Source organism: Pocillopora damicornis, chromosome 4 (genome assembly GCF_964200805.1).
Source record: "Pocillopora damicornis chromosome 4, jaPocDami1.2, whole genome shotgun sequence".
NCBI classification, from domain to species: Eukaryota; Metazoa; Cnidaria; class Anthozoa; order Scleractinia; family Pocilloporidae; genus Pocillopora; species Pocillopora damicornis.
The window spans coordinates 27440369-27467126 of record NC_142673.1 but is presented as its reverse complement, the minus strand read 5'-3'; the positions used below and the strand labels follow the sequence as shown (position 1 = coordinate 27467126).

The 26758-nt window shown below is 36.7% G+C and overlaps 3 protein-coding genes and 1 pseudogene across 9 annotated transcripts in view; 3 read left to right on the top strand and 1 right to left on the bottom strand.

Moving 5' to 3' along the window:
• LOC113686153 (uncharacterized) overlaps nt 1–26758 on the bottom strand; it is a 123567-nt gene that overhangs the window by 53517 nt on the left and 43292 nt on the right. The window lies entirely within an intron of this gene.
• Nucleotides 1–26758, top strand: part of LOC149047494 (uncharacterized) — a 79495-nt gene that overhangs the window by 24191 nt on the left and 28546 nt on the right. The window lies entirely within an intron of this gene.
• LOC149047495 (uncharacterized) lies at nt 421–26758 on the top strand. 2 transcript variants are annotated; one of them, XM_089203563.1, is made up of 22 exons: nt 421–630; nt 947–1145; nt 1566–1637; nt 2245–2316; nt 2984–3058; nt 3245–3319; nt 4170–4241; nt 4839–4913; nt 5221–5292; nt 13991–14056; nt 14360–14431; nt 14613–14684; nt 15069–15140; nt 15667–15738; nt 19187–19258; nt 19825–19893; nt 20102–20173; nt 22343–22399; nt 22727–22935; nt 23537–23656; nt 24054–25568; nt 26229–26758. In XM_089203563.1, the coding sequence occupies exons 2-22, from the start codon at nt 970–972 to the stop codon at nt 26390–26392; spliced, it is 3321 nt and encodes a 1106-aa protein (XP_089059689.1). In that variant the 5' UTR covers nt 421–630; nt 947–969; the 3' UTR covers nt 26393–26758. The 2 variants fall into 2 exon arrangements, with proteins under 2 accessions (XP_089059689.1, XP_089059690.1); XM_089203564.1 differs by lacking the exon at nt 2984–3058.
• LOC149047496 (uncharacterized) lies at nt 16743–18032 on the top strand (annotated as a pseudogene).

The window sequence follows — 26758 nt, the reverse complement described above, 5'->3', positions numbered from 1 at the left end:
GCTCGAAACCAAACTATTTTGGACTATTGTGACGAAAGCACAGAATTGAGGTGCATTAACGTTTATGAACTTTTGTAATTAGCAGACTCAAACCAGTAACTGATTTTAAGTAGTTTGCATTAAAGCGTGCTCATATTTAATATTAATGCTTCGGAGTTTCGAAACTTTTTGTGGTCGTCCGTTTCGTAAACTCTTCCCCTGCAAGAAATCAATTGAACAATTATTCTAAAGGTAGAGGGTATAACCAGTTAAATATGGCCATATCTGTATTGTCTCCTTATTTCTTTATCTAACTTTATAGTTTGAGTTTCTTTGCGTTCATGAACTTTTGTAATTAGTGGATTGGAACCAGTGACTGCTTTTCAGCAATATGCATTAAGGCTTACTCATAATTAATTTTAATGCTTCAGAGTTTCGAAGCAAGCCAATATTAACCCTCAAGTCACAAATTCTTTGACACTGGATAACATCTTAGGAGCTTCAAACGCAATTGAGTGTGCTCATTGAATCCGCTTTCGATCCTTTTATTAAAGATAGAAATTTCGGGAATGACAAGAGGACTATAAGAGGAAGGAAGTTATACGAAACGTTCTTCGAAGAGATCGATACTTGGCTGTGAGAGATATTTGGGTGAGTTTATTTGATTGATAAGCTTTTCAACAGCGTAGCAAAACCGTTTTTTCTACTTATTTTAGAGAGCCTAATTCGAAATTGTTTCATTGAAAAAATGATGACCACTCAGCTTCCTGTCAGAGAAATATTTGGATAAAACTGATTTACTCCCACTAAAAACAGTGATTATATATACGAATGTCAATAAACCTACCGGAGAGACATGCCTACGCCTCCCAGCGTAAGCTGCTATTTAACGACAGATAGAGGTTTTGAAAAAAGTATTTATTTATTAGTTATATTGAAATCAGGATATTTTAATTTGCGTTTCTAGCAACCCCTCTGGCCACGGTAACAATGTTTACTGGTCTAATACAAGTCATCTTGGTCTTTTGGTTTGTAACACCATGTGAGAGTGACGTTTGCAGCCAAAGCATCTGTCAATGTACCATGTTCGGTAGCACACGGCTAAAAGTAAAATGTCGAGTTCATGGATACATATCGACCGGATTCCCAAGCAATACAATAGAGCTGTAAGTGATAAAAAAAACTTTGCCATCCTTCGTCCTGCAGGGCCTGTTATTGTCCCCTATGTGTGTTCATATTTTTTATAAGCTAATGGTTTATAGGCACATCATAGACGAAATTTAATTAATTTTGCAGACTTGCTAAGGAGTCTCGGTTAGTGCCAGAAAAGAGAAAAAAGTAAAGATGATTTCCGAACGAACAATCAAAAAGGAAAAAGGAAAAACAAACGCATGATTTGAAATTAATTATAAGAAAAGTCATACAGATTGTGAAAACTCAATAATTGGACGCTATGTGTCAATTTAAGCTAAAATACTTTTCTGATTTAGATAATCGCTTATTTCATTAGTTATTCCTTTCGGACCTTACCTCCTCTAGAATTCACGTTCATTACCATTTTTACTTACAGTTTAATTTTTACCCAGGGATCTTTCAAGTTGTTCGTTGAGCTCAATTACGGAAGACATCTTCAGAAACCTGACTGTTTTAAAGAAATTGTAAGTTGAATTAAAAAAAATCACTGTGAGTTCTTAAGAAATGTAAAAGAGTATAGTTTCCGTTAATGAGAAACTCGTATTGGATCGAAAAGATTTTTAAAAAACATGCCATTTAACGGAAGCAAGTTTGTAGATTAAATAGCCAATCTTATTGTGTCTGTGTGTGAGGATAGTTTGATGGCAGATCAGACCACTCGCAGAGTCCAGCCAAACCTCATTAAACTAAAGGAAACAGTGGTCAACATACTGCATATATCTGGCATATTCAGAAGAAAAATTTATCAAGGTTGTGAAAAAGTTTGAAAATGGTCTTGAGATTTCTCCGGGCCACCTACGAACGCGAACAAATTAAAAAGTTAACTATCTGATTACAAGTCATATCTGAGTACTCATTGATGGTTCAATAGCTGACTTACTCTCTATGAGCTGGTAGATTTCGACCGTTTTCGGTGATCATTAGGATACTAACATCGTCCTTCTAATGTTAAGTAAAACGGAAAAGGGCAAGTAATCTTATGTAAGGAGAACATTTGTCTTTTGGAAAAGTTTATGCTTGATCTCTCAAGAATCATTTTTTTTCTTCTAATCAATAACTCTCTTTTTCCAGGGACTTATCAAATAATTCACTGCGACACATTCCTCAAAACACTTTCCGCAATATGAAGAAACTGGAAATAATGTAAGGGAATTCCCATCCCAACAATTTAGTTAAGTTGAAACAATTTGCAAAATTGTTAGAAAATATCGAGTAAAAAGCATTTCCTTTTTTTTTTTCTTTTATCATTGTCATCTTGCTAGGCTGATGAAAATCACTATCCTTGTAGAGTGTCCCACGATTTTTGATCGTTTCAAGTTTTGTTATGCTAAACAACTATTCACCTGCACCTAAGTGGGAGTGGCTACAAGTGGATATTTACCTGGCCGTGAAGAGGCGAGGTAAATATCCATCGGTATATGGACTGACACTGGGGTGAATAGTAGTTTTAGCTATTATATAGTAAAACAGCGCAATAGTGTAGCGTATTATTTTTTTCTCGATGCATGAGCGGGTGGTATTCTATACAAATCCTGCAATCTGATTGGTTTCGAGAAGGGGCAATATTCTCCCATCTGACTCGCTCACATTGGGCGGTATTCTAACCGTTGCGTGTTCAGTCGCCTAGTAAATCCCTATCTTAGCTGCAAATTTTCATAAACATAAATTCTTTTTTCAGCTGGGAAGCATTTTTAAGCAAAGGCTTCGGTCACGACCTAAAGCCGATCAATAGCTTAAATGAGGCTGCGTGAATTATTTTAGCCTACCGTCTAACAATTATGAGTTGATTTTAGATATTGAATTTGTTTAGGAAAATCAGTGACAACTTATTATCTATTATTGATATGAAAGTCATTCTCAAAGGACTAACGCGGATTCACAAACTGTAAGTGTCATGTATTAAGTTGATTTAAAAATCAGATATCCGGAGATATCCGCTAAATACTCGTTCATCACAGTCCACATCCGTAGTTCATTACAGTTTATAAGGAATTAAAATTCTACACCTCATATCAGCCTACATGTAATCATCAGATAGTTGCAACTCATTTCAAACGGTTTATTTTCACAGAGATCTTGATAGAAATCCACTTGGACCTTCTCTGTCATCAGATATTTTCACTGGGTTTGAAAATATGACATATCTGTAAGTTCAGTGGTTCCACAAATCACCAACTTAGAAGAAGTATCATATTGAATGTTTGTTTCATTATGTAGTGACACTCGAAGTAACTCCTGGCGTTTCATCCATGCATAATTGGTTTAATTCAGACGCCGAAGTCGATTGCTACCTCATGAAGCACTATACTCTGTAAAGATTAGCTGTGGCACACTGTGATGTGGCAATTCTGCTGTTGTATTTCTTGATCGTTCCCTTCCTTACTTCTGGATTTTCTGCTAGGTGGAATCGCCTGAATTGCCCCTTAAACTGTATGTTTAAAAATGGGAAGCGCAGTCAATGAACTTTTTTCCTTATCAATTCCAACGGTTTCCGCTGCCGAGTAGGTGCTCTGTGGGACGTCGGAAGTCTGTGCGACTTGAATGTCGACGCAAATAACAGCTGTCGAAAAGGAATATTCGTAGAAACGTTCCTTTCACATCCAAAATGACCAATAACGTTATATTGCTTTATTCATACATACGATAAATTACTACATAACCACCCTCTCTTGCCACATAAGTTATAAATAAGAATAACCGTTCTCACTAAAAGCTCTATGCATTTGTTAGGTATTAGCTGCAGCCATCTCCGAGAAAACTAGCTTGGTTGCTCGGTTGTTTAGTTTAACAGTTTAGGAACAGTTAGTTTTGGCCCCTCAGAGAAGCATATTTAAAAATTATAAAGGAATGTTCTGCTCTATCCGTCTAATTATAGTTACTGCGATATATTTTTGATGGTGCATTCTTCAATCAGCTAATACCACCCTTTGAATATTTTAACAACAGCCTTCATCAAACTTCTCTACAACGCTGTCTTTTTCATACAACTTTTGCAGTTCCATGATTGGTTGCAACTTGCAAAAAATCGAGAATGGATCTTTTCGAGCAATGCGATACCTTCAAGTACTGTAAGTAGTTTTTCAACTTTTTTTTTCATTTTTTGTGACGTTTAAGCGTAACATCTGGCATGTCTTGGAAAGTTTGTGTCTGAATAGCCAATAAATTATTTTTTCCACAATTAAAAAATGAATACAAAACTTTAGCAATCGCTTGTATATTAATGATAAATGGGCAAGGAATTCGACTCCGTATACATTAGTTTGTAGTCAGGCTGCACTCGCAAATGAGCTGGTTTTGTAAACACAGAGATCATTATTTTCCCTTGGAATACTTAATTATTTTTAAGGGTAACTCCAGATTATTTACACATATCACCAAAAGAAGGCAATGAAAATGAAGACTAAGCTGATCAAGAGTGAAATGAAGGAGTTTATTGTCGATTTTTAGAAAATTTGACGAAAGTTTCAATGAAATTCTTTGGATTTTCACAATTTGGTTTGATTTCAACAAGGTGATGAGTTTTGTTACTAGATTTTGTAGTGCGAACACTTCATGATCACTTGTCACATCCTTGACTTGGGACCATGACAGACAGCTTCATTTGCGGTGAAATCAACTTGGAATGAGCGGCATTGCATTACTGTTTTAAATTTGTCCGTTTTCAGTGATCTTTCCTCCAATAAACTGACTCATATACACAAGGGCACAGTAGAAGGACTCACGGATCAACTCATTATCTTGTAAGTACGTTGGCTATGCATCAACGTTCTTTGCCTTCCACCGGGTAATGCGAGTTTAAAAAGAATATCTTAACAGACCTCACTTATTTGTGGGCAGTTAAATCCTTCAGTGTACCGAGGATCCAAACCACAGGCAGCACCTCTTTTAGTTCCTATAGTTGGACCCGTAGTGACAATGAGATTTATCAAATATGTAAAAGAAAATAAATTTAACCCCCTCCCTCCCCCCCCCCCTCCCCCCTTCTTATGTAGGTATTACAGTTGCTGCAGTTGGACTAAGTTCAATTCTCTTTATTCTGGTTAATAGGTACCTTCAAGGAAACGAGCTAAAGACGATAGGTGATGGCACTTTAAATCAATTTAAAAATCTCCAAAGATGGTGGGTATTTTTAAACACACTTGTGTAAAACAGGTAAAATGACAAAGAATTCGATAAGGAGCAGAGTTAAAATGGTGCGAATAACTACTTTTCTAATGCAAGGTTAAGGAAATGTTTTGTATCAAAAGAGAATATAACAGTTTCTTTGTATTATCATTCCAATATATTTGGTCAATTTACTGACGCAACGCAACGGAACACGCAACGCTTTCCTGCAGAACAGGGCAAGAATTCGGACAGACACGATCCGCGTGATCTTTGATTTCTCTTCCGTTTTTAAGACATGATTTTTTTCAGCAGGGAACTTCAAACCCCACAGTATTTTTGTGTTAGGTCATCAAGAACAGTTGACCGGTCTCTTCTGTATTATTTTCTTCTTTCACGCACCCCCCATGCGATCTGTTCGACTCTCAGGTGAGACTGTACGAAAGTCGCAAAATCACGTATTATTTAAAACATCGGCCGGAAAAGGTGTATTTATAGGCTGGAAAAAAAACCATCACTTGTTGCAATACGCCAATTTTATTTCAGATTACACGTGTGTGATTGCAACTTGTACCCATAATGGATTAAAATGAATTAAAAGATGTTTGACGTTAAACACGAATGGCAAAAATCAGTGATGAAGCTTATGCAAATAATCCTTGAGAAATCATGCAGAAAAAATCTGAAGATTAAAATCTCTGATGAGCGAAAAGAGAGAAATACCTATGTCAAAAAAAAAAAAATTGTACAGAAAATGCGGGAAAGAAACAGTTGGTCATGCGAAGTGTCTTGAAGTTGTTGCGCGACAAAGCCGAAGGGACTGGCCAAACAGTGGATTTCTTGTAATTCTCTTGCTGTAAAAAAGAGAAGAGACAGCGACGATGTATTAATCAGAACTCGTTACTTCTGCTTATAGCGGAGCTATAAATAGTAATTAATAGTAGTAGTGATAGTAGTACTAACCCATCAAGCCGAAAAAATTTGGACTTGAGACCGTACGACCGACCCTACAAGATGCTACTTTTAGCATGCGCGGCCAACTGTACCATGGGCACTATCTTAGCCATTACGTAATGAAAGGGCGAGGGAGAAGGTAATGCACAGGCGCGATTGCGCGCGTAACTTGGATAACCCATCAGTGTGTGCCAGGAAACACCGACAGATGACAATGAAGTGCACATATTCGAGTGTTTAGCTTCCGTGTAGCGCACCGTTGGCACACGGCTAAGCATTGCACGAGGGCTTCACGTGACCGAGCGGCTGTGAAGCCGCGTAAGCAATTAATTTGCAACCCGCGTTTTGAGCGCGAAATCAAACTGGTGAGGTTGAAGTTGAATAGCAATTCTCAGTATTTCGCAATTTCCAATCAACTCGCAAAGCAACAATACCGGCAGAGCTAAAACTTTGTCAACGGGAGGAAATTGTTATGATTCAAGTTTGTGGAGGGTTTTGAGTGGAAATAGGATGAAAAGAAAGAGACTGAGCGACCAAAAAAAACAAGAAGTAAAAAACGTAAAGCGATTCAAGCAGAACGCGCAAGAAAGTTAGAGAGAACACCAAAATAGGCAGAATACGGAGAAAGGAACGCGAAAGAGAACAAGAAAAGACACAAGTAAAAAGGCAAATATCTAGCGAAGAGCAACGCGAGAAGGAAATACAAAGACGCTCCTGGTAACAGACTGAGAAGTGGTCATCAACAAAGAGAAGCGAACTACAAAGAATCCGAGAAATACGAGGAGGTAAGTGGTGTCTTTTTCGGGTTTTCTCTAACGCTAAGGCCTAAAAAAAAAATTCAAACCCTTTTTATCAATCGTTGTTTGATACTAGCTTCAGTTTATAATTAAAATCACGTTTCGGTAAAACATTGACTTTGGCCTTCATCGCCTAAAAACCCTCGCGCCGGTTCATCGCTCGAATAACATGTCATAGTGTTCGTATTTTTCAAGGTATTTTTTGGCCTGTCGTTTGCAATGTTTTATACAGTCGTGGTGTTAATGGAAAAGAAGTTATCTTGCGGATTTCGTTTTGCCTAGAAAGCTTTCAAATGATAGCGAACGGCGAGCGCAGGTTTCTACCTGTTTCTCTCTTCGGTAAACTATCGCAGGATTTACTCTGATCATTAAAAAAAAATCGCGCTTTGTCGAAGAAGTGTTGTTTTAGCCTAAGAACGAAGTGGTGGCCTTTCCCAAAATTGAAACAAAATGAGACTGGATCTACGATGTCCATATTTACATTAAGTCTAATGCGGTAATTTGATTTTGACAATATTGTCATGTGAGAACCCGTCAAGCATCTGAGAATTAAATTACGGACCGCAAATGTGTGGTGCGCACAAACTCACGGGTAAAATGGAATTGGTTCTACTGCCGAATGAGTGAACTTCATTGTTTAGTCATGGTATTTTTCAGCGCTATGTTGTCATGCTTTCTAATCGCTTTGTACGAACTTCAGGAAATAATTTCGATTGTCTCACAAAACACGGAGCCACTCTCTCTTCTCTCAACATCTCGTGGCGTGCTTACTGCTCGGGTTATGATGAACATGCTTGCGATACGATACTTTTTTCCTAATGCTGGAAACTGAAGAATCAATCTCTGAAATTGATAGCAATTCAAGCTTTTGCAAGAGGCGTCTGAGCTGTGATCATGTAATTAAACAGGGTCTTGGCAATTTGAGCTCACAAGCACGCTGTTAAGCACATGGTTAGCGTAAATAATTGTTGTTTACAGTTTTTTAATTCGAGAACCGTTTTTTGAGAGTCCGTTTCTGTAACCTTCATGGATATTTTCGGTTGAATTCAGTGAGGTACAATCTCGGAATTTCATAAGTGATTATAAACGATAAATTTGAATCGGCACCATAATTTATGGAGGTTTTTGTTAACACATCAGTTGACAATTCGTGAATCATTTCTGTAATCTACTTAGATATTTTTTTTTAATTAATTGAGTCACACTCTCGGAATTTCATGAATAATTAAGAACCATAAATCCGTATATTTAACACAAGTGAAGCACATTTTAAACCTTCCATACGACTTTAGGAAACTATATTTAATTGACTCTCGATAAATTGACCTGCGTTGATTATTATATTATTTTGTAACCCCAAAAGCCTGGCTTATGACTCTGGAGGTACTGAACTTGATATATTTGATACACAAGGCAACCTTGAAGGAGGAAGGCTAGAATAAAATAATTGCTTTCACGACCGTATACTACACCCGTTTTACATAATTACGTAGATAACTGCTCAGGAAATACCTACTAGAGCTTTCTTCAGAAGCAAACACACGTAGGTGATATGCTTCTGCATTATTTTTATCGTAAGGTATTTCTTTTTATGTAACATATATCCACTCCTTTAATTTCATCCTTAACCTGCCTGCAAATAATTACATGTTATGTTTTAATTCAAGTGTGAGAAGATAAAACAGGGGTGTTGCAGATTTCTCTTTACAGATTGAATTCAGGTGAGAACATCAGTAAACAAATTGATGCCATATGCTCCACCTGAATCTTCAATTTTATCGTCCTGGTCTTTTTCACAAAGCCTCTTTTAGATCTCTGTGTGCCAGCCAATGATTAAAATCTCAGTGAATAGATATGCCATCTTTTAGCAGTCTTTTTAAATTTCATCTTTAAGTTTTTTGCATTTACTATTTTAAAATTCATAAATGGCATTCTCGTTTCATCCATGTAAAGCGATATTACACATTTCTTAAACTAAAATCTGAATCATAAAGTCAACTTAATTTTAATGAGTTTGAAACTTCAGTGTACTTAAGAACACTTTACTAGAGTAATTTTGTTACATTTATTTGCTGTCTTTCTGGTAAATGATTACATAACCTTTTAACTTTCAGGATTTCATCAGTAATTCTCTCTACTGTCTGCCATACGATTTATGTGATGTTAGGTTGGAGAATTTGGAATTGGATCAACCAATTATCCCCTAATTAATATTTTTCTTTACTCTCATCACTTGTCTGCCTGATATTGCACTGATAGTGCGAGGAGAAATTCTGTGTAGGTCACTAGTGAGAGTAAAACAGTTAAAATGGGGGCTTTCATTATATTGTAATGATTAAAATGTTCTCATGCTCCTGTTCTCATGCTAAAGCTTGTGTCTTTAATTTATAAATGTTCATGGGAAATGCTTTTCTTCCAAAGTGAGGATACAGAAGTTTTCAAAGCTGATAGAAATAAGCTGTTTGCAAGTGATGAAAAGCAAACTGACAATCATACCTCGATGCTTGACATGCTTCACTGAAACATACCTACCATTGTAGAGATGCCTTTCATGAAGAATATTTTTTGGTGTTGCTGTTTTTCTTTGTTGATCTTTGTGGCCAAAAAAGTTGGTAAAGGCACTGAACTTCAATTTCAAGGCACCCTCCAAGGTGACAGAGTAGAAGACCACAGACTGTTTACCAGGCAGTTACACTCACTACAGTTATATATTCAAGCAATATTCTACACATATAAAACTGATTACATGATGTCTGAACCCTTTACACCCCAACATCAGTATGCATATTCTCCATACTGTTCTCTATACATTCCCTGGTGTGCTGGCAAGGAGAATTTGTTTAACAATCAAGAGTTTCTTTGGTTGATTATCATTTCCTTTATTCTCATGACCTTAGTGCTTGATTTAGGGATGATATTGGCAAAGTTGAAATTCGATACTAGTCACTCTCAGGACTTAGAGTGTTAATAACTGTACACATTTTAAATGCTCCTTGCATTTGTTGGCAGCAATAGTAAAGATTGTTAGGAAAGCAAACAGATGAACAGAAGACAGTGAAAAGAGGGAAACTGTAAACTTTACTCTATGGAAGAAACTTGAATTGTGCTAACCAATTTCCTCTATGCCTTTCATGTTTTTGATCCTATAAAATTTAATCAGTTGTAGGGTTTGCTTCCAATGTGTCAAATGACTAGCGTGGACTTGATTCTTCTCAGATGTCAGCTGTTAAAAGATAGATACTAAAGATAGATGACCATAAGAAAAAGTACACATCTTAAAAAAATCACACTGAAGTGGTGGCATGATTGATTTGTGATGTTTAGAATGACAGAACCAGGAAAAACACATTCAGCTTTTTCCTATTCACCAGTAAGTTTATTAGATTTTACCAATATCATGCTTCATTATGGTTTGTTTACATGGAAAGGTAATTGTTATTGTAGCTTCACAGATGTTTTCATTGTTGTTGCAACTAACATTCATAACAAAGTTTCATTTAACATAGAATGTTTCAAGAACTTTCTTTGTTTCTCTCCAATACTATTTACCATTTTTGGAGCACTATAAATCTTTCACACCCTGACATCAATATGAGTATTCTCCATACCGTTCTCAATACATTTCCTCATGTGCTGGCAGGGAGAATTTATTTAACAATCAAGAGGCTCTTCAGTTCATTATTATTGCTTTTATTCTTGTAACCTTAATGTTTGATTCAGGGGTGATATTGAAGGGGGAAATTAGATGCTAGTCACTATCAGGGATTAAAGGGTTAAAGGAAGCAGGTTATCAAAAAAATTATAACTTTGGTTCAAGCAAGTATTTGATTATGTGAGTAACATTTGATGTTTTCATATGTAACAGGATCACGTTGAAGATGGCCTCAAAAAGGAATGAACTTGACTGTAACAATTAGGTCACTACTATTGAAACTTGAGCACTTGGTAAATACCAAGCAGGAACCATCCACATGACCTGTACAATCATAAGCTATGAGAAAACTTTAGAAAAATGCATTTGTGTCAGTAGAACTATTGTAAGTACAGTACTACCTAGTGACAAAAATTAATGATTTCCTGTAAGTATGAATGTTTGAGAGAAGTTCTAGTGTTAACTGACCCTTATTGTTAAAATACATAGGATTTGATGATTGTAATGTATATCTCATAGCTTTTAAACTTTCAACTTTATATTAATTGTAACTGTTAACCACATTTATTTATTTCTACCTCAAGCCCTCAAAAGTTGAAGCAGGTTAGTCAATTACCTGACTTTCTTTGTTTGGAATTGTGTGATTATATAATTTTGCTGTGTAAGTTGCTACATTGTAACATGTAATATTATTATTTAAATTGCATCAAACACTCTTGCTCAAGCTTTCATTAATGCACATGGTGTTTCTCACCAATACTCCTACCCAAAGTAAACACTGATATAAGGAATTGGTCACAAGGTATGTGAGTTTTAAAGGGTGGGAAACTGGAAAGGAATGATCCCCCTTTAATTAGGACTGGAATTAAAGTGGGCTCTGCTATTTTAATTCATGCTTTTATTTTAACCTGCATGAAAGTTAAATTAATTGGCATTCGCATAATGCACAAAGCAAGAATATAAATTATGACTTAGCTTAATAGGTTTTAAAATTAAAATAAGAAAGTTGTGCAGACCATATCTTGCCTTTTATCCCTCTCTGGATATTTACTCAAATAACATAGTCACTATCAGTCCCTCTCACTCTCACTTTCCACTGAGCTTGTGGAAAGATGAAAACCTCAGTATTTCTTTAAATGAAGAAAGGAAAGCCTGCCCTCTTACCACAGATGGTTCTTTTGTACATCATCAGTATATACCTAGTCTTATTTGTACATGAAGTTGATTGTTCTAGGTAGGCTAACCTAATAAATCAGTTGTGAAAATTTCTTTGTTTGACTCAATTTTATCTGAAAAATCTATACTGAAGAAATAGAAACTTGAAATTTATTTCTCTTCCTTTTGAGGTGTGCATGAAAATTTTGAAGTCATGGCAGGCTTGAAATACAGGTTTATAAGAAGTCTGCATGTGTGTGGGTGTGTTTTCAACATACAAAACCGGTAAAAAGGTTGCTTAATTTTTTTCACTAGTACACATTTCTTTTTCTAAGAATCTTGTTATTTAGCCTTTGCTGATTTCTAATTTTTCCAACAAAGTTTACATTCTTTTGAATATTCTTAGATCTCCTAGTATCAGGTAGTATTCATGTAATTAAAAGAATTACATCAAATCTTGCAGATGTTTGGTACATTTTTCCACTGATCCTACTGACATTTCATCATGTGTAGGGATTGGTATTGGCTATAAAAGTATAGTTAAATTAAATATTTGTGCACAGCCTATGCATCAAATATTTGTAATAAAACATTATATCCTTCTTAAAACTAGTTTATCAGAATAAGTTACCAGGCACAAGTATGGCTTTCACGATGATAGTTTCAAGGTTTGAAAAAAGTCAATGCCTACTAAAATCCTCAGCTCCTTTACCTTGACAGCCCAACCTCATCAAAACATTGGCAACACGAGCAATTAGTAAATTAACAAATCAGACAAGAGAGCCTATTCCCATATACAGCCTCCTCAATCCTGTTTGCTTACTATAGACATGACATTTCAAACATGGTGTATGTTTCCCTGACTAATTATTTTGCAATGGTGTTTACAAGTTGTAGAAATGGTTGGGTTGAAATATAATACAACTACTTGCCATTAGGTAGTCAAATGAAAACTTTTCACATATCAGTAAAATTTATCGTCGTATTTCATGTTAAAATGTTGCAATAACTCTACCTTTCAGTATATTCGACTATTTGCAAACATGAGAAAATACCAGCTAAAAATTTTCAACCCATTTTATATAGCCAATAACAACATCAACTCAACTTTAAAACGAAAGAGAAAACTTGATTGATGTTTGGAATTGATTGCTGTGATATAAAAATGAAATCCAGGTATTATCTCAAGTTTTCCACAAATGTCTTCATGATGGAATCCTAAGTCTCTCTTCGACATCAAGTTTTAATCATGACATTTTAGCTCTAGCTCGTCTTCTTTTAGAGCAAACCTTTGCAGCGCAAGAAACATGTTAGACGAATTTCGTTAGCTAGAGTTGCTAAGATCATGGCCAGTTGGCTTAAAGAAACCTACATTATAAGAAGTTACAGCAGAGGTTACCGAATCAAATAATAGAAAGAATCTCAAGAAGACGCCGTGTATTTCCAGCCAGAGGACAAACATGAAATAATAAAAGCAAGAACGGGAAAAGTTTTAAGAAATTACAGGTTCAAACATAAGATGAAAATGACTTCTTTATAATTTTTACGCGAAACAGAGGCGGTTGGTTGAAAAAATGATGGGGCAAGCAGTTATACCTGGCAACTTCAAGAGAATATATAAGAGAAGCCCATACGATTCTGACGTCTTGATTTACTAATTCACTGGTATCACATGTATACTCTTCGTTCGACTGTTGATGTCAAACTCGAAGTAGTTTACAGTCGTTTCTTTCAATTTTAGCTCATTTTCCAAAACTAAAATTATCATTTGTGCTCAAAAGTACGTAACCTCAACTGATACTGACATCGCACACTTCCTCTGAAGAAGAAAAGATTCTCTATCTTCGAAAATTTGCTCAAAACATCAGAAACTACAACGAAGTCCTCAGCTGCTTAAAGATACCGCTGACTAGTATGCGTTTTATCGCAAGTTCTGAGAACGTCGTCCTTAAGTTCCAGACCTCGCCAATTCTTCCCTTCCCTCCCCATCCCCCGGACTAGTCTCTTAATCCCCTTGAAGAAACTCTTCTACAGTCAGTGCTGAAGAGTTTTATCAGAGTTTTTATTGTAAAAATAAACTAACGAAGGCTCCGCTTTTAGGCTTGGCTAAATCTATATATTAATACGTATTTTTCCATCTGCCTCGATCTTGTAGCTTGTTGGACAATAATAAGCTGACATCTGTACCAGATTTGACAGGTCCTAAGACTTTAAGTTCCTTGTAAGTAACTACAAGATATTAAAAACTCTTGGTAACTATTATCTTTTGATATAGCAGTCATTTTATTGTCATGCATGGGAAGTAATCTTACCTCAGAATGTAGATAATATCTTTCACAAGTGAGCTATAAAATAATTCTAAATGTACAGACAGCACAGACAGGTGTTAAAAAAATTAAAAAAATGATTTATCATTCTAGCAATAACCTTGTATTAATACAGTTAGTATGACAAATGAACGTCATCGTCATTAGAACGGGGGACTGTCGAATTTAATTGCTCTTAACTCTTTTTTTCTTCTCAGACACCTACAAGAGAATGAGATCACAGATTTATCCAGAATTGCCACTTCTAGAATTGGACACGTTTATGAACTGTAAGCGTTTTTTCCCTATTTAACTGAATGTTTCCTTTTGTGTTTGTTTAGTTGTTTGGTTTTTTTTTTAGGTGGGGGGAGGGGGTATTTACCAAGAAACCGGATTCCTTTTCTTTGGATGGCTATATTCAAGTGTGCACCAGCTCTACTAACGTTTGAAAATGCTGTTTTAATCTTGTAGATTGTTGTCTAACAATAAGATCGATCACCTTCCACCGAACATATTTAACAATACTCTCGTAATAGGGAGCCTGTGAGTAACCAAAACTACAAACAGAGCGGAGTGTTCGTTCTGTGGCTGTCTTTTGATAGTATTACGTATAAAAGACATCACTCTTACTGTGTATCCATATTTTCCATATCGTGATTTCCTCTATTACAAAAGAAAAGACGTGAAAATGCAACTGTTCCTTCAATTTTTGCTTAGATCTACTTTTTTTAAAAGACTTAGATAATAAGGAGAAATCTCCAGATAACTTTAACTGAGGATGAATCTACCTGTAGCACTTTTTTTGATCCGACCGTTGTTATGTCTCCCTTTGGGTTTTTCAAGAGATATTAAAGAGTTCATAATCGATTGGTTTTTTTTCGCTTATGTTTTATTTTCGATAACTTTATTTTTCTCATTTCTCCATAGTGATTTGTCATTCAATAAATTGCAGTCAATACCAGATGAAATATTTAATGGGCTCGATCAATTAAACATTCTGTAAGTAGATCGGGAAAACCTTGTACTAAATGAACTTTACATTTAATAATACATGATCGGGTCGAGATCGCCTCCTTCTCTTAAAACGTTGTTTAACAATTGATGGTTATGTAACTCAGTGCGGACCGAATTATAATGGTCCTCAAAAAACTGAATGCCTAGCAGATAGAAATTTTCAGAGATTTTCTACTAAAAGGTTCTTTCAAACTTTTAACGAATATCAGATGTTTGTTTTTAAATATGTCAAGCGATTCCAAAAATTAATTTGGTTTTCAGTGGACACACTCTCCGTGCTTGATTGTCGACACTTTCAAATTTCACACCTCTGATCAGACTGCCAGGCACCGAAAGGTTCCTGGAAACTTCCTAAGAGTATAAGCTTTTTGTTAGAAAAGGTCAAGCGGTTCCAAAAATTAATTTGTTTTTCAGTGGACAAATCTCCCCATATCCCATAACTCTCTCACAATACATTTTCTAAGTTGTGTGACTCACACACATATTGATATTGATTTTTCCCTTTTTTTAGGGTGCTAACCTTCAACAACATCACTCACATTAACAGACGCACATTCAGTGGACTTTCCAGATTGACCACACTGTAAGTGTCCTCTATGTAAAGGGGGTAAGTTTCTGAAGAAACTGTAGTGCTGCTTCGGTGGGAGAGTAGAGCAGGTAATTCAGTGTTAACAACTGAGTTGAGAGCGTAAATTTGCCACCGCAAAGGGTAAAAATTTTCAAAATTCAGGATGCCAATTCTAAACTTTTTAAACATTTGCACCAAATTAAGGCCCAAAAACTCGACCAACTTATCGGCCCTCAAGTCAAAATTCAGGACGCCAAATCTAAACTTTTTAAACATTTGCACGAGATTAAAGCCCAAAAACTCGACCAACTTATCGGCCCTCAAATTACTAGCGACTCATCGCCTGAAAACCTCAAAACTGTAGTTACCATTCCCGAAAATTTACTACTTTCCGACTCAGAAAAATTATTTCTCAGTAAGGGCTTAAATTTTGTTCCCATTTCCGAAAAAAAAAACTACGAATCTTAAGTTAAGCAAGACGTTGAAAAATCCCTTCCCCGCTTTCACCAAATTTTCCAATCTTTCTTCGGAAGAGTGGTCGGCACTAAAAAGTCTAAAAAAACGCAAAGATATAGTCATTAAAGCGGCCGACAAAGGCGGCGCAGTTGTTGTTTGACGGGCTGACCTCTACCAAAAAGAAGCTTTGCGGCAACTTTCTGACACCTCCTTTTATGCTTAAGTCGACAAAGATCTCACTTTCATTAACCAAAACATCGTCAAGAATACGATAAACGATCTTTAGCTAAACAAGAATTGCCTGCCATTTCCAAAAATCTCGCCATCGCTACTCCCAGAACTTTGTGTATTTACTTTTTACCTAAAATCCACAAACCTAACAACCCAGGTCGACCTATCTTTTCTGCCTGCAGTTGTCTCACCGAACTTATTTCCAGCTATTTAGACAAAATTATGGCAACTATCGTCAAAACTTTACCATTTTACATTAAGAACAGCCGACACGCGCACTTGAAATTTTTCGTGACTTTAGTTTCCTCGGCCAAAACAAAGTTACTTTCACTATGTATATAACATCTCTTTATACTGTCATTCTCAATGACGAAGGTCTCCGGGCCCCCCAACATTTTTTCGATCACTGCACTGTTAAGGAACCAGCTCTGAAACACTACTCCGTTTAGCCGAACTAGTACTCACACTTAATTGCTTTTCATTCGGTGGCAACTACTACAAACAATCTAATGGCGTGGTCATGGGTACTCAAATGGGACCTAGCTACGCCAATCTTTTCGTAGGTTTTATCAAACGTCAATTTTTTAGTCAATACCACGGCCCAAAACCTGAACTCTACGGCCGTTACATTGACATCCAGCTCTTAAATATACCTGGGAAATTTCCGACACTTCTTTGGCTTTTCTAGTCATCAAAATTTCAATTGATAGCAACGGTTTATGCACAAGTGTTTAATATAAACCTGCAGATTCACAAAGTTACTTGTTATATTCATCTTCACATCCCTCACACGTCAAGAAATCCATACCTTTATCACAATTTCTCAGACTTCGTCGTTTATGTAGTGACGACCCTGACTTTTCCGAAAAACCAGAGGCAATGTGCCAGTTTTTCAATAAACGTAGCTATTCCGTTTCTGTAGTTCAAGCGGGGCACCACCGGGCCCAACAAATTGATCGACAGTCAGCACTACAAACGGCTGAGAAGGAATACACTGACCGCATTCCATTTACTCTTACATTTCACCCTCACAACCTCGCGGTTACATCCATCATTCTTAAAAACTTTAAATTACTCCAAAATGATTCAGAGACTGGCACTATCTTTCCGCAACTCCTACTTATTTCATTCAAACGTGACAAAAACATATGCAAATTTTTGGTCAGAAGTTCATTTCAAACCAATGACCAATCTGGAACTTTCAAATGTGCTCGCTCACGATGCAAAACTTGTCCTTTCATTCATAACGTAAAGAAAATATCGGGACCCAAGAGATACATTAAGATCACTGATCACTTTATTTGTACCTCCGCCAATGACATTTACTGCGTTTACTGCAATAACTTGCACTTATTGCAATAAGTTATATATTGGCGAAACAGGAAGACGACTAGGTGACCGATTCCGAGAACACCTTCGTGGAAAGAAATGACAAGGACGCATCCAAACCAGTCGCTAGATACTTTAATCTCCCTAATCATTCAAAACAGCATATGGCAGTTTGGGGCCTTTCCTTACATCTAGGCAGTTCGGAAAGCCGCAAAACACTAGAGCAAAAATTTATGCTGGAAATTGACACCCTAAATCCCCACGGAATCAACGAGCGTTTTTCATTCAACTGATTTATTCCTGTTTTCTCGTCGCCATTTTTCCACTAATAGAGTAGCTCCACTTTCTGCATATAAACCCACACACAAGCCACAATTCCTCCAATCGCTCTGACGAAGGAGGAAAACCTCAGCTTTTTTACCCTTTACGGTGGCCAATTTACGTTTTCAACTCAGTTGTTAACACTAAATTACCTGCTGTCCTTTGTATACTTTTCTAAGGAGGCGTAATTCAGGGCTTTGAATAAGTTTTCCACGAGCATTGTAGTAGGTATAGTAGGCGTATAGTGGCGTAGTAGATAATGTGCCCGGAGAGGAGGGGGTTAGGGGGCATTCTCCTTCGGAGAAAAATTGAAATCCAGAGTTCAAAAATGTAATTTCCATCATTCTGGGAATAAAAAAGAGTACTTTTTTTCATAATTTCCATTGAAACCTTTGTAATTTACAAGCTATTCCTGACCAATCAGAATGCTTCGTTGTGGAACGTTCGTGTTTAAAAGAAGCAAATTCGGAAATCAAAGGCTCCCATTTCAAGACCACCCCTTCCTCTTTCCCCTGCCGGCTCGTTACTCACTCGTTTGAAAGCCCACGCGAAATCCAAACACAAGAGCCTGCCTACAAGCTAAACGGCGGTAAGAGGTCTGATGGGCAGCGGTAGATCACCAGTTACTTGCTTTTACTAAAAGCCTGTCAGTGCGTCCACTGTAGTGTGGGAAACAAAAGAGTCACTGTGCCGCATGTAAAAGGGTTTTTAGTCATTAACATACATGATAAAAAACCCCTCAACATCTAATAAGTTCTCTAATTAAAAAGCTTTACACTGAATTCAAACATTGTTTCACAGATTCAGGCACATCAAAATGTTTCATATATCTTCTTCATCAAAATTTCGGAAACGCAGTGTTGCCATAGCCTCGTAAAAACTGCAGGTTTTATATTAATTTCACAAAAATGTATTGAACAAGATGCACATTTACAGTGTCTACGGGCAATCTACCAGCGTAAGTGTAGTCGTAGATTATAAATGTTGAATCATTTTGCTAATCAATTAGTTTTTTCAATTTTAATTCATTTACCTATGTAACTATGATAGATGGAACATTTATAACGTCATATCCCTTATCATCTGCCATATAAGTCAGAAGTTTGCTCTTCTTTCTATTTTACAGACTGCTGATCAAAAACAAACTTACATTTATTGCCAAAGACGTTTTTGATGAGACTCCCAGCCTGAAATCATTGTAAGAATAAACTTTGGTTCTGAGATTTCCGGTAACGCTGTATCATGTGCACAGTCAAGAGAGGATAAAGTGTTATCCGCTATCCTCTCTTGGTATTCTAGATTAGCCTACTACCATATCTATTCTGTTAACACAATGATAATTTTAAAAAAAAATACGTAATTGCTCGTATTTCGAAATTACTTGGAGGTGTTCCCACGTCCTGTTTTTATTTTAAAATATATTGTAAAATATGATATGTGTTTCTGTTTTTAAAGTAAATAACAATTGTTGTTGATTAGAGAATTTTTTCTCTCCTTCTTTCTTCCTTTCCTAAATCAAAATTTGTTATTTTTTTAACTTTGATAGTTATTTGATTATCAGCGTAATATGGGAATAACCAGAACCAATGCTTTTCGAGGGTAAAGTATGCTAAGAACTATCAAAATGGCTTTGAAATTCCATCAAATATTCATACCCTTATTCCGAATTCCAATTTGCAATACATATACGACATCTTTATGTTTGTTGCGCAAGTGGATAATTGCTTCAATTAATTGCTTCAACCAAAAAAATTTTTCCCGTAGGTTTCTTCACAGTAATGCAATTACAAACATTGAAAAGGAGACTTTTGACAGACTCAACCTGAGCCAGTTGTGAGTAAATTGAAGAATAGAATGATTTCCTTTGCAGCCAAAACTTGGAATGTGATACATTAACAAACTAAAATGTTTTATTGTTTTTTCTTAGCGGTTGTTAAGGTGTCAGTAGATGCCATACACATAATTAAAACTCGCACCCCCATATCAGGAGCTTTAGCATAGCATATCTTGTTTAATGGGTATATACACGCCTCATTTTCAGAACCATCTTCGATAATCCTTTAAACTCATTACCAGACGGAATATTCGACAGAATGGCAAATGAAACCCAAGTGTAAGTCAAGTCGTCTGGCTTAAAAGCTATATATATATAAAGTGTAAAATTTTGACTTTCGTAAAACAGTGCTCAATACATAGGAGCAGAGCGATGTATATATTGAGGGAGGAAAAAGACAAATAAACTACAAGTTAATCCCTACAAGCCTGTTTCGTGATTGCCCAATCATCAGGGGATTTAATGAGAGTAGTCTTTACCATCGCCTATATACAATATAAACTAATTTATGCAGCGCGAAATTAAACAATTTAGTTTAGAGGGCTTTGTTTCTGTAGCGGCAGGAAGACACGAGTTCATTACGTTTGTTTAGTGTTAATAGTTCGGGTCGGCAGATGATTAGGAATTGTTCTCTGAGGCAGAGATTAGATCTTTTACTTGAGCTATTGTACGGTAACCACGAAACAGGCTTGTAGGAATGAACTTGTAGTTTATTTGTCTTTTTATGTATACATACATACATACATATATATATATATATATATATATATATATATATATATATATATATATATATATATAACTAACTGCAGACAGTACTGTTTCGGCCTTCTGGGCCTCATCAGTGCAGTGCTGATGCTAGGATGGAGGAAAGACTATATAGCCACCTCAAGTGATCTCACATATGTGGGATCATCTAAGCCATGCCAGAGTGCTCAAACTAGAAAAACTAGTGAGCATGCATATATATATATATATATATATATATATATATATATATATATATATATATATAAGTTAAAGAATTAAAGAGGGTGCATTGATTCTCTGTGTCTTTGAGTTTCCCGCCTGGGCTAGTCAGACAGAACTTTATTCAATGAAGAACATACCTCCTTATATACAAATTAGGTAAGTAGCTAATTGATTCACCAGTGTGATGCTCTGATCTACGAGTGAAATAAAAATTCTATAGAGCTATTGTTGGCGGCTTGTGAAATTTGCTAAGTAAAACTTATTCTCGTGGCGGCATTTAGAAATGAGTTCTGTTCTTTTGTTTAACAAAAACTAACTAAGTAAAGTTTTTCTGTGAGGCACAGGTGGCACCGCTTGCTTTTGTTGCTCTGGGCCGGGGAAGTCGCTAAAATACTCTAGTTAATTTTAAAATCGGTGTTGTTGTCTTTGAGTGTTCAGATATGTTTTGATAGTTCCGAGCTGTTTGAATAGTTTCTGTTCCGAAAAGAAAGTTTGTGTTGCGTGTAACGTTGTTTAAAAGTTCCTTCTGTTAGTCCAATGTAATTCTTTCCGGTTGTGTCACTTTCTGTTGTTACGTTGGAGATGTAGACGACGCTTGAAGTAAGGCAGTCGTTTTTTTTGCCCGCAGTTACATTGTTTTCCGAGAAGGGTGTCTTGTCTGTTTCGAGGATTTTTCTGTTGTGTTTCTTAGTTATGGTTTGTAGGTTGTCTGTGCAGCTATAACTAACTTTTGTGTTGCTTTTGTTGAAAATATTGTTGTACCGATGATTTTTCGGAAAATGTTTACCGACGAGGTTCAGAAACTCTCTGCCGATGTTTGTTTGTACGTTCATGCTGTAGGGCGCATTAAACCAAATTATGTGTTTTTTTCTGTTCTTGAGGCTGTTCTGTGCGGTGTGAGTTACAGGTTTCTTGCGTTCAGTGTAGATTAATTTTTCGTCGTGTCCACTGTTTAAGTGCATTTCGTAGTGTGGTTTGGCTTTGTTAAAGAGTTCTTGCTTGAGGAAATGTCGGAGATTCGTCGGCTGATGGCTGCTGGTAGGTGTTTTATTATTGTAGGCGGATGGTTGGAATTGGTGTCGATGTAGAGAGTTTCGTTGTTGGGCTTTCTGTATGGATAGTTGGTTCCGTCCGTGTGGTTGAAATTTTAAACAACGTTTCATGCAACACAAACTTTCTTTTCGGAACGGAAACTATTCAAACAGCTCGGAACTATCAAAACATATCTGAACACTCAAAGACAAAGATGTTCATCTTTGAATAAACTTCTGGCTGACGAGCGCTTAGGCGAAACTCAGAGTCACAGAGAATCGATGCGTCCTCTTTAACCTGCTACCACAGCATTGAGCATTTTATGCCGAGGTAGACTCTACCCCCACATTTATATTTATATATACGTTACATTTGTCGCATTTGTGTTAATTTTTATACCCAAAAGTTTTATATTCAGCTTATTGATATTCAAATTATGTTCAGGGCATTGATGTGTAAAAATCTTCGTCACCTGCCTCTGGGAAAATATGTGTCTAAAATGTAAGTACGCCCTAAGTTTCAATTTCGTCTCACGCTATAGGATGATAAACATCTACACTGATGTTCTATTTTGACTAAACTTTTGTCAACAATTTTTAATTAGCATTCCACAGATTTCTTCTTCCTTTCCATTACACATGGTATGAAAAAACCAAAAAAAAAAAAAAATGTAATCAACTTTTAAAACAACTATTGATCTTGGTCATTTCAACTTACCGAGATTTATCAGTGCCATCGGCTTTGGCTATTGATCTCTTCACGGTAAAATCACCATATTGTTTTCAACCTAGTTTTTTTATTCATTGCCATTGCTCAATCAATCCTCAGTGAGTGTGCTCCCACGACATCTCTGCACGTCATTTTGGACCACTACCAAAGTAGCTTCAGTTCATGCTTTACACGCTCAGGTTTTGTATGCCATGACTGTGCATCCCACGAAAAACACAGTGCACCAATCTATTGTGCAAATTGCAGCCTATGTCCTGTTGGTACCTACACGTGTCCTGATGGATCCCGCTGTCTACCGTGTCCTGCAGGTAACGAGAAGAAACAATTACTTTATATTTGATATAAGTATCGTAAAAAGACAAGTAATAAGGAATCACTTTATTTGTCTGGCTAGACGGTCACCGGTGGTGGCTTCAGCTGTTAAAGATATGTGTTGGATGGAACGAAACCCAGCTTCTACTTGCATCGTTATTCCCTTACTGAGCCAAAGTACAAAAAGAAATAACTGATTAGACGAATTTTAGTGCGATTATTATTAATGCGTAAATTTAGTTTAACAAGAAAACAACTGACCAATCGAGAAACGACTGACCAGTCGAGAAACGACTTATTAGATGCCACCTAAATTCTCGATCATCCATGTTTCCTTTGCTTTGGGGCACGCGATTGAATTTTGATGGAGTCGTTATTCTTTTCCTTTATGTATCTTTTTAACTTTGGAGATGTCTTAGGCAATTAAACGGTGCTGGTATACTGTGATATGGCTTACTCTAGGGTATACTTCTTTTATCACAAGTGAATTAGAAACAAACCATAATTTTGATAATTCATTGTAATAGTTGATGCTCCTTTAAATGCTCAGACAATCCACCCGCAGAACCGTATCCATGTTCTATGATATCTTCACAGGGGGTTTTTATCAGGATGAAATGGGACAAGATGATTGCAAAAGATGTAGCATTGGTACGTTTGTTTCTGAACAGCGAAGTCCTGGGAGCACAGCTGCCGACTGCGTGGCATGTCCATACGGTAACTTTTGTGTTTGCTTTGGGTGAACTGCACCTTTTTTCCAGTTCAAATGCGCTTACGAATAATGCGAAGCGATTGATTCAACCTTTGGCAAGCTCCATCACCAATTTTAGTTCAATACACAAAACACACTCATCTAAAATGGATTATCCGGAGGATCCATCTTGGAGTGCATAAGCCGAGAGTACTTGTTTGATTGTTTGTTCAGAGGGGAATCCAAATATGTCTTATTTGGAAGATAATAGTCATTCAATTCACAAGTGATATCATGTGCAAACGCAGAGAAAAGAGAAAATGCGTTCGTGGAAAAGCCCTTCTGTCAATGTTTTGTTGTTTCTATAGATAGGGTTCGACATTTTGCGAAGTGATTGCTTAAAAATGAACCATTCTTTTTCAGGTACGCTTTCTGACGAGACTGCCGAACATCGTGCATGCAGATGCCTACGCAACTTCTATCGGTTGGATCGCTTTGGCCCGTGCACAGCATGTCCGCCAAACGGTTTTGTTTGTGAGAAAGATACAGCAATACTTGCTCCTAACTACTTCTGGAAATGGACAGACCATTCTAAAAAAGAACATTTCAAGGGTTTTGTTAACAATATTCATTCTTTTGGACCACACTACGACAAGTCATATTCCACGTTCGATGCTTCACTTCCGAAGCCACTCAAATGTCCCCATGCAAAGTCCTGCAAGGGTGGAATTGATTCAGATTGCCATCAAGGATATCAAGGGAATTTGTGTGCAACCTGCTCTGAGAGCTTCTATTTTCGCTTCAACTCTTGTTTGAAATGTCCCCGGTTAGCTGTAACAATATCTTCATCCATCTTGGTAATTATTCTTTTTGTTGCTGTGTTTCTAATGGTTCTTTGGGGTGACTCCAAACGTGCAGACAATAACCGGACAGTTGCAGATGTCGTCATGTCGTGCTTTAAGATTGTGATTGGTTTTTATCAAGTCATTGCCGGTATTTTCTCGGCATTGGCTAAAGTTCAATGGCCAGTCGTTTTGATCTCAACGGAGAAGGTTCTAAAAGTGTTTGAAGGGAACATCTTACAGTTTGCCCCTCTTAGTTGCATTTATACTTCTCTACGGCTTGATGAGCTTGGAAAGTTCACGATGATTGTTGTCATGAATGTCTCACTCATTGGCTTGATTTTCTTATATTTATTTCTTAAAAAACGCTACATCATGAATAAGAAGGACCTTGGTGAAGACCGGAAAGTAACGGAAGTTAAGAGTTTGAAAAAATCTTGCTATCGGAACATTTTCCTATTATTGTTGACGACCTACCCCACGACGAGCAAATCGATAATTCAGATTCTACCTCTTCCCGGTGCTTGTATAGAAACATGTTTCACAGACAAAAAGAACGACTGTATCTCCCTACTGAGAGCTGATTACTCCATCAAGTGTTTCACTCATCGCCACAGGTTGTTTTGGCTCATGGCTTCTATTTTGGCATTATATCCCGTGGGATTTCCACTTCTGGTTCTGTTTCTCACCTACAAATATCGTGAATCCCAGGAATACGAAGCCATTTCTTTCGGACTCAGAGTGTTCTTTGAAAACTACAAGAATGAATTTTGGTTCTGGGAAATCACAGAGATGTATCGCAAGCTCATTTTAACCTCATTGATTTTTCTTTTTGGATCAAAGAGCCTTTCTCAAATCGGTCTCACAGTTCTGACAGTCAGCGTCTTTGGAGTGGTCTACACCTTATTCCGACCAATCAAGGACAAGTTTGAAGATTGCTTACAAACATTTGTTCATTGGATAATTTTCTTTGACGTTTGTCTTGGTGCAGTTTACACAAACTGGGATGAGAGTCAAGGAGAGGGCAAGAACGATTCCACCTTTGTAAATGTCGTGTTCGTGGTCCTTAACGCCTCTGTATTGTTGCTTGCCATTGGTAAGTCAAAATGCTGCTCTGTTTTATTCGATGTGCATTTTAGTCATTTGCCAAATAAATCAAGGAAAGGACCTTAATTTTGATGGATTGTGGTGGTTTTCTCAATCCCCAAGTTTTTTCGTTTTCCGCGCAATTATGATATAATTGTGATAAAATCATAAATTAGCCTTATTCAGGTTATTTAGGATATTTGACGCTCTCTAACACTGGCTCATACAGTAGTAATCTTAAGGCAGATCGTGATGTTTGATCAATTCTTCTCGCAGGTTAACTCTTCTTGTAAGTGGAATTTTGAGACCTTGTAATACTGACAGGTTTTTAGGATGTAGTTTACAAAATTATACCTATGGAAGCTGCCAAGGAGGGAGAATTTGAGTTATTTTCTTTATTAATCTCATGTAGTATTCCAACATTAGAGAGTATTAGTAGAATACAGAAAACTAAAAGATAGAGTTGAAGTATAATGTTGCGATCTTAGGGAAAAATCCAAATCGTTTTGTGAACGAAATGTCAACACTCATTCTCAAAACGCTTCTTAGCAAGAGCGAAAATAAAGACAAATTTCAGAAAAAGGGACACCTTACCGTTTTTAACGCTTTCGAGTAAGATTTCAACTACATGTATAAATGATGAAATCCCTCTTTTTTTTCTACTTCATAGGAAACGGAATTCTACATGTGAAGTCAATTTGGCAGTACGTTACCTTCAACCCGATCCGATGTTTCAGCTTCCTTCGTCAGGGAGTATCACGTCTCAAGAATAGAGTGGTCACAAGAACGGGAACATCCGATGAACTTTCACACTTGATTGAAGAAAGCAACTGAAGAACTTCCCCGAAATATTTGTCTAAGAACTTTTTGACTATGCCTCATGAATATCTTGCTCTAGGTGGCTTAAACGCCTAGAGCTTTCGTTGAAATCTCTCTGGCTATTGTGAGACTTCTGGGTGACATTTCATTGTAACTAAAGGCACTAGCGACTCCCGCAAAGGCTGTGTTCTTCAAAATGTAATGCATAATGTTTTTGATCTCAGATTTAAAGTGCGACAAAAAACGTTGAAAATTATATCAAGGTTATTTTTGAGTAAAAAAATTTTTTTTGGTTAGTTAAGAAGTAGGATTCCTTGCACCTTTGAGCATATATGACTTTGACGCACTATATATATTTAAGCAATAAAGCACACTTTCTTT

Excerpts from the sequence above, each read along its gene's own strand:
- LOC149047495 (XM_089203563.1), top strand. The coding sequence starts at position 970 with ATGTTTACTGGTCTAATACAAGTCATCTTGGTCTTTTGGTTTGTAACA. Across the intron at positions 14,057-14,359 it reads CCTAAGACTTTAAGTTCCTT|ACACCTACAAGAGAATGAGA; the intron begins GTAAGTAACTAC and ends TTTTCTTCTCAG. Across the intron at positions 14,685-15,068 it reads ACTCTCGTAATAGGGAGCCT|TGATTTGTCATTCAATAAAT; the intron begins GTGAGTAACCAA and ends ATTTCTCCATAG.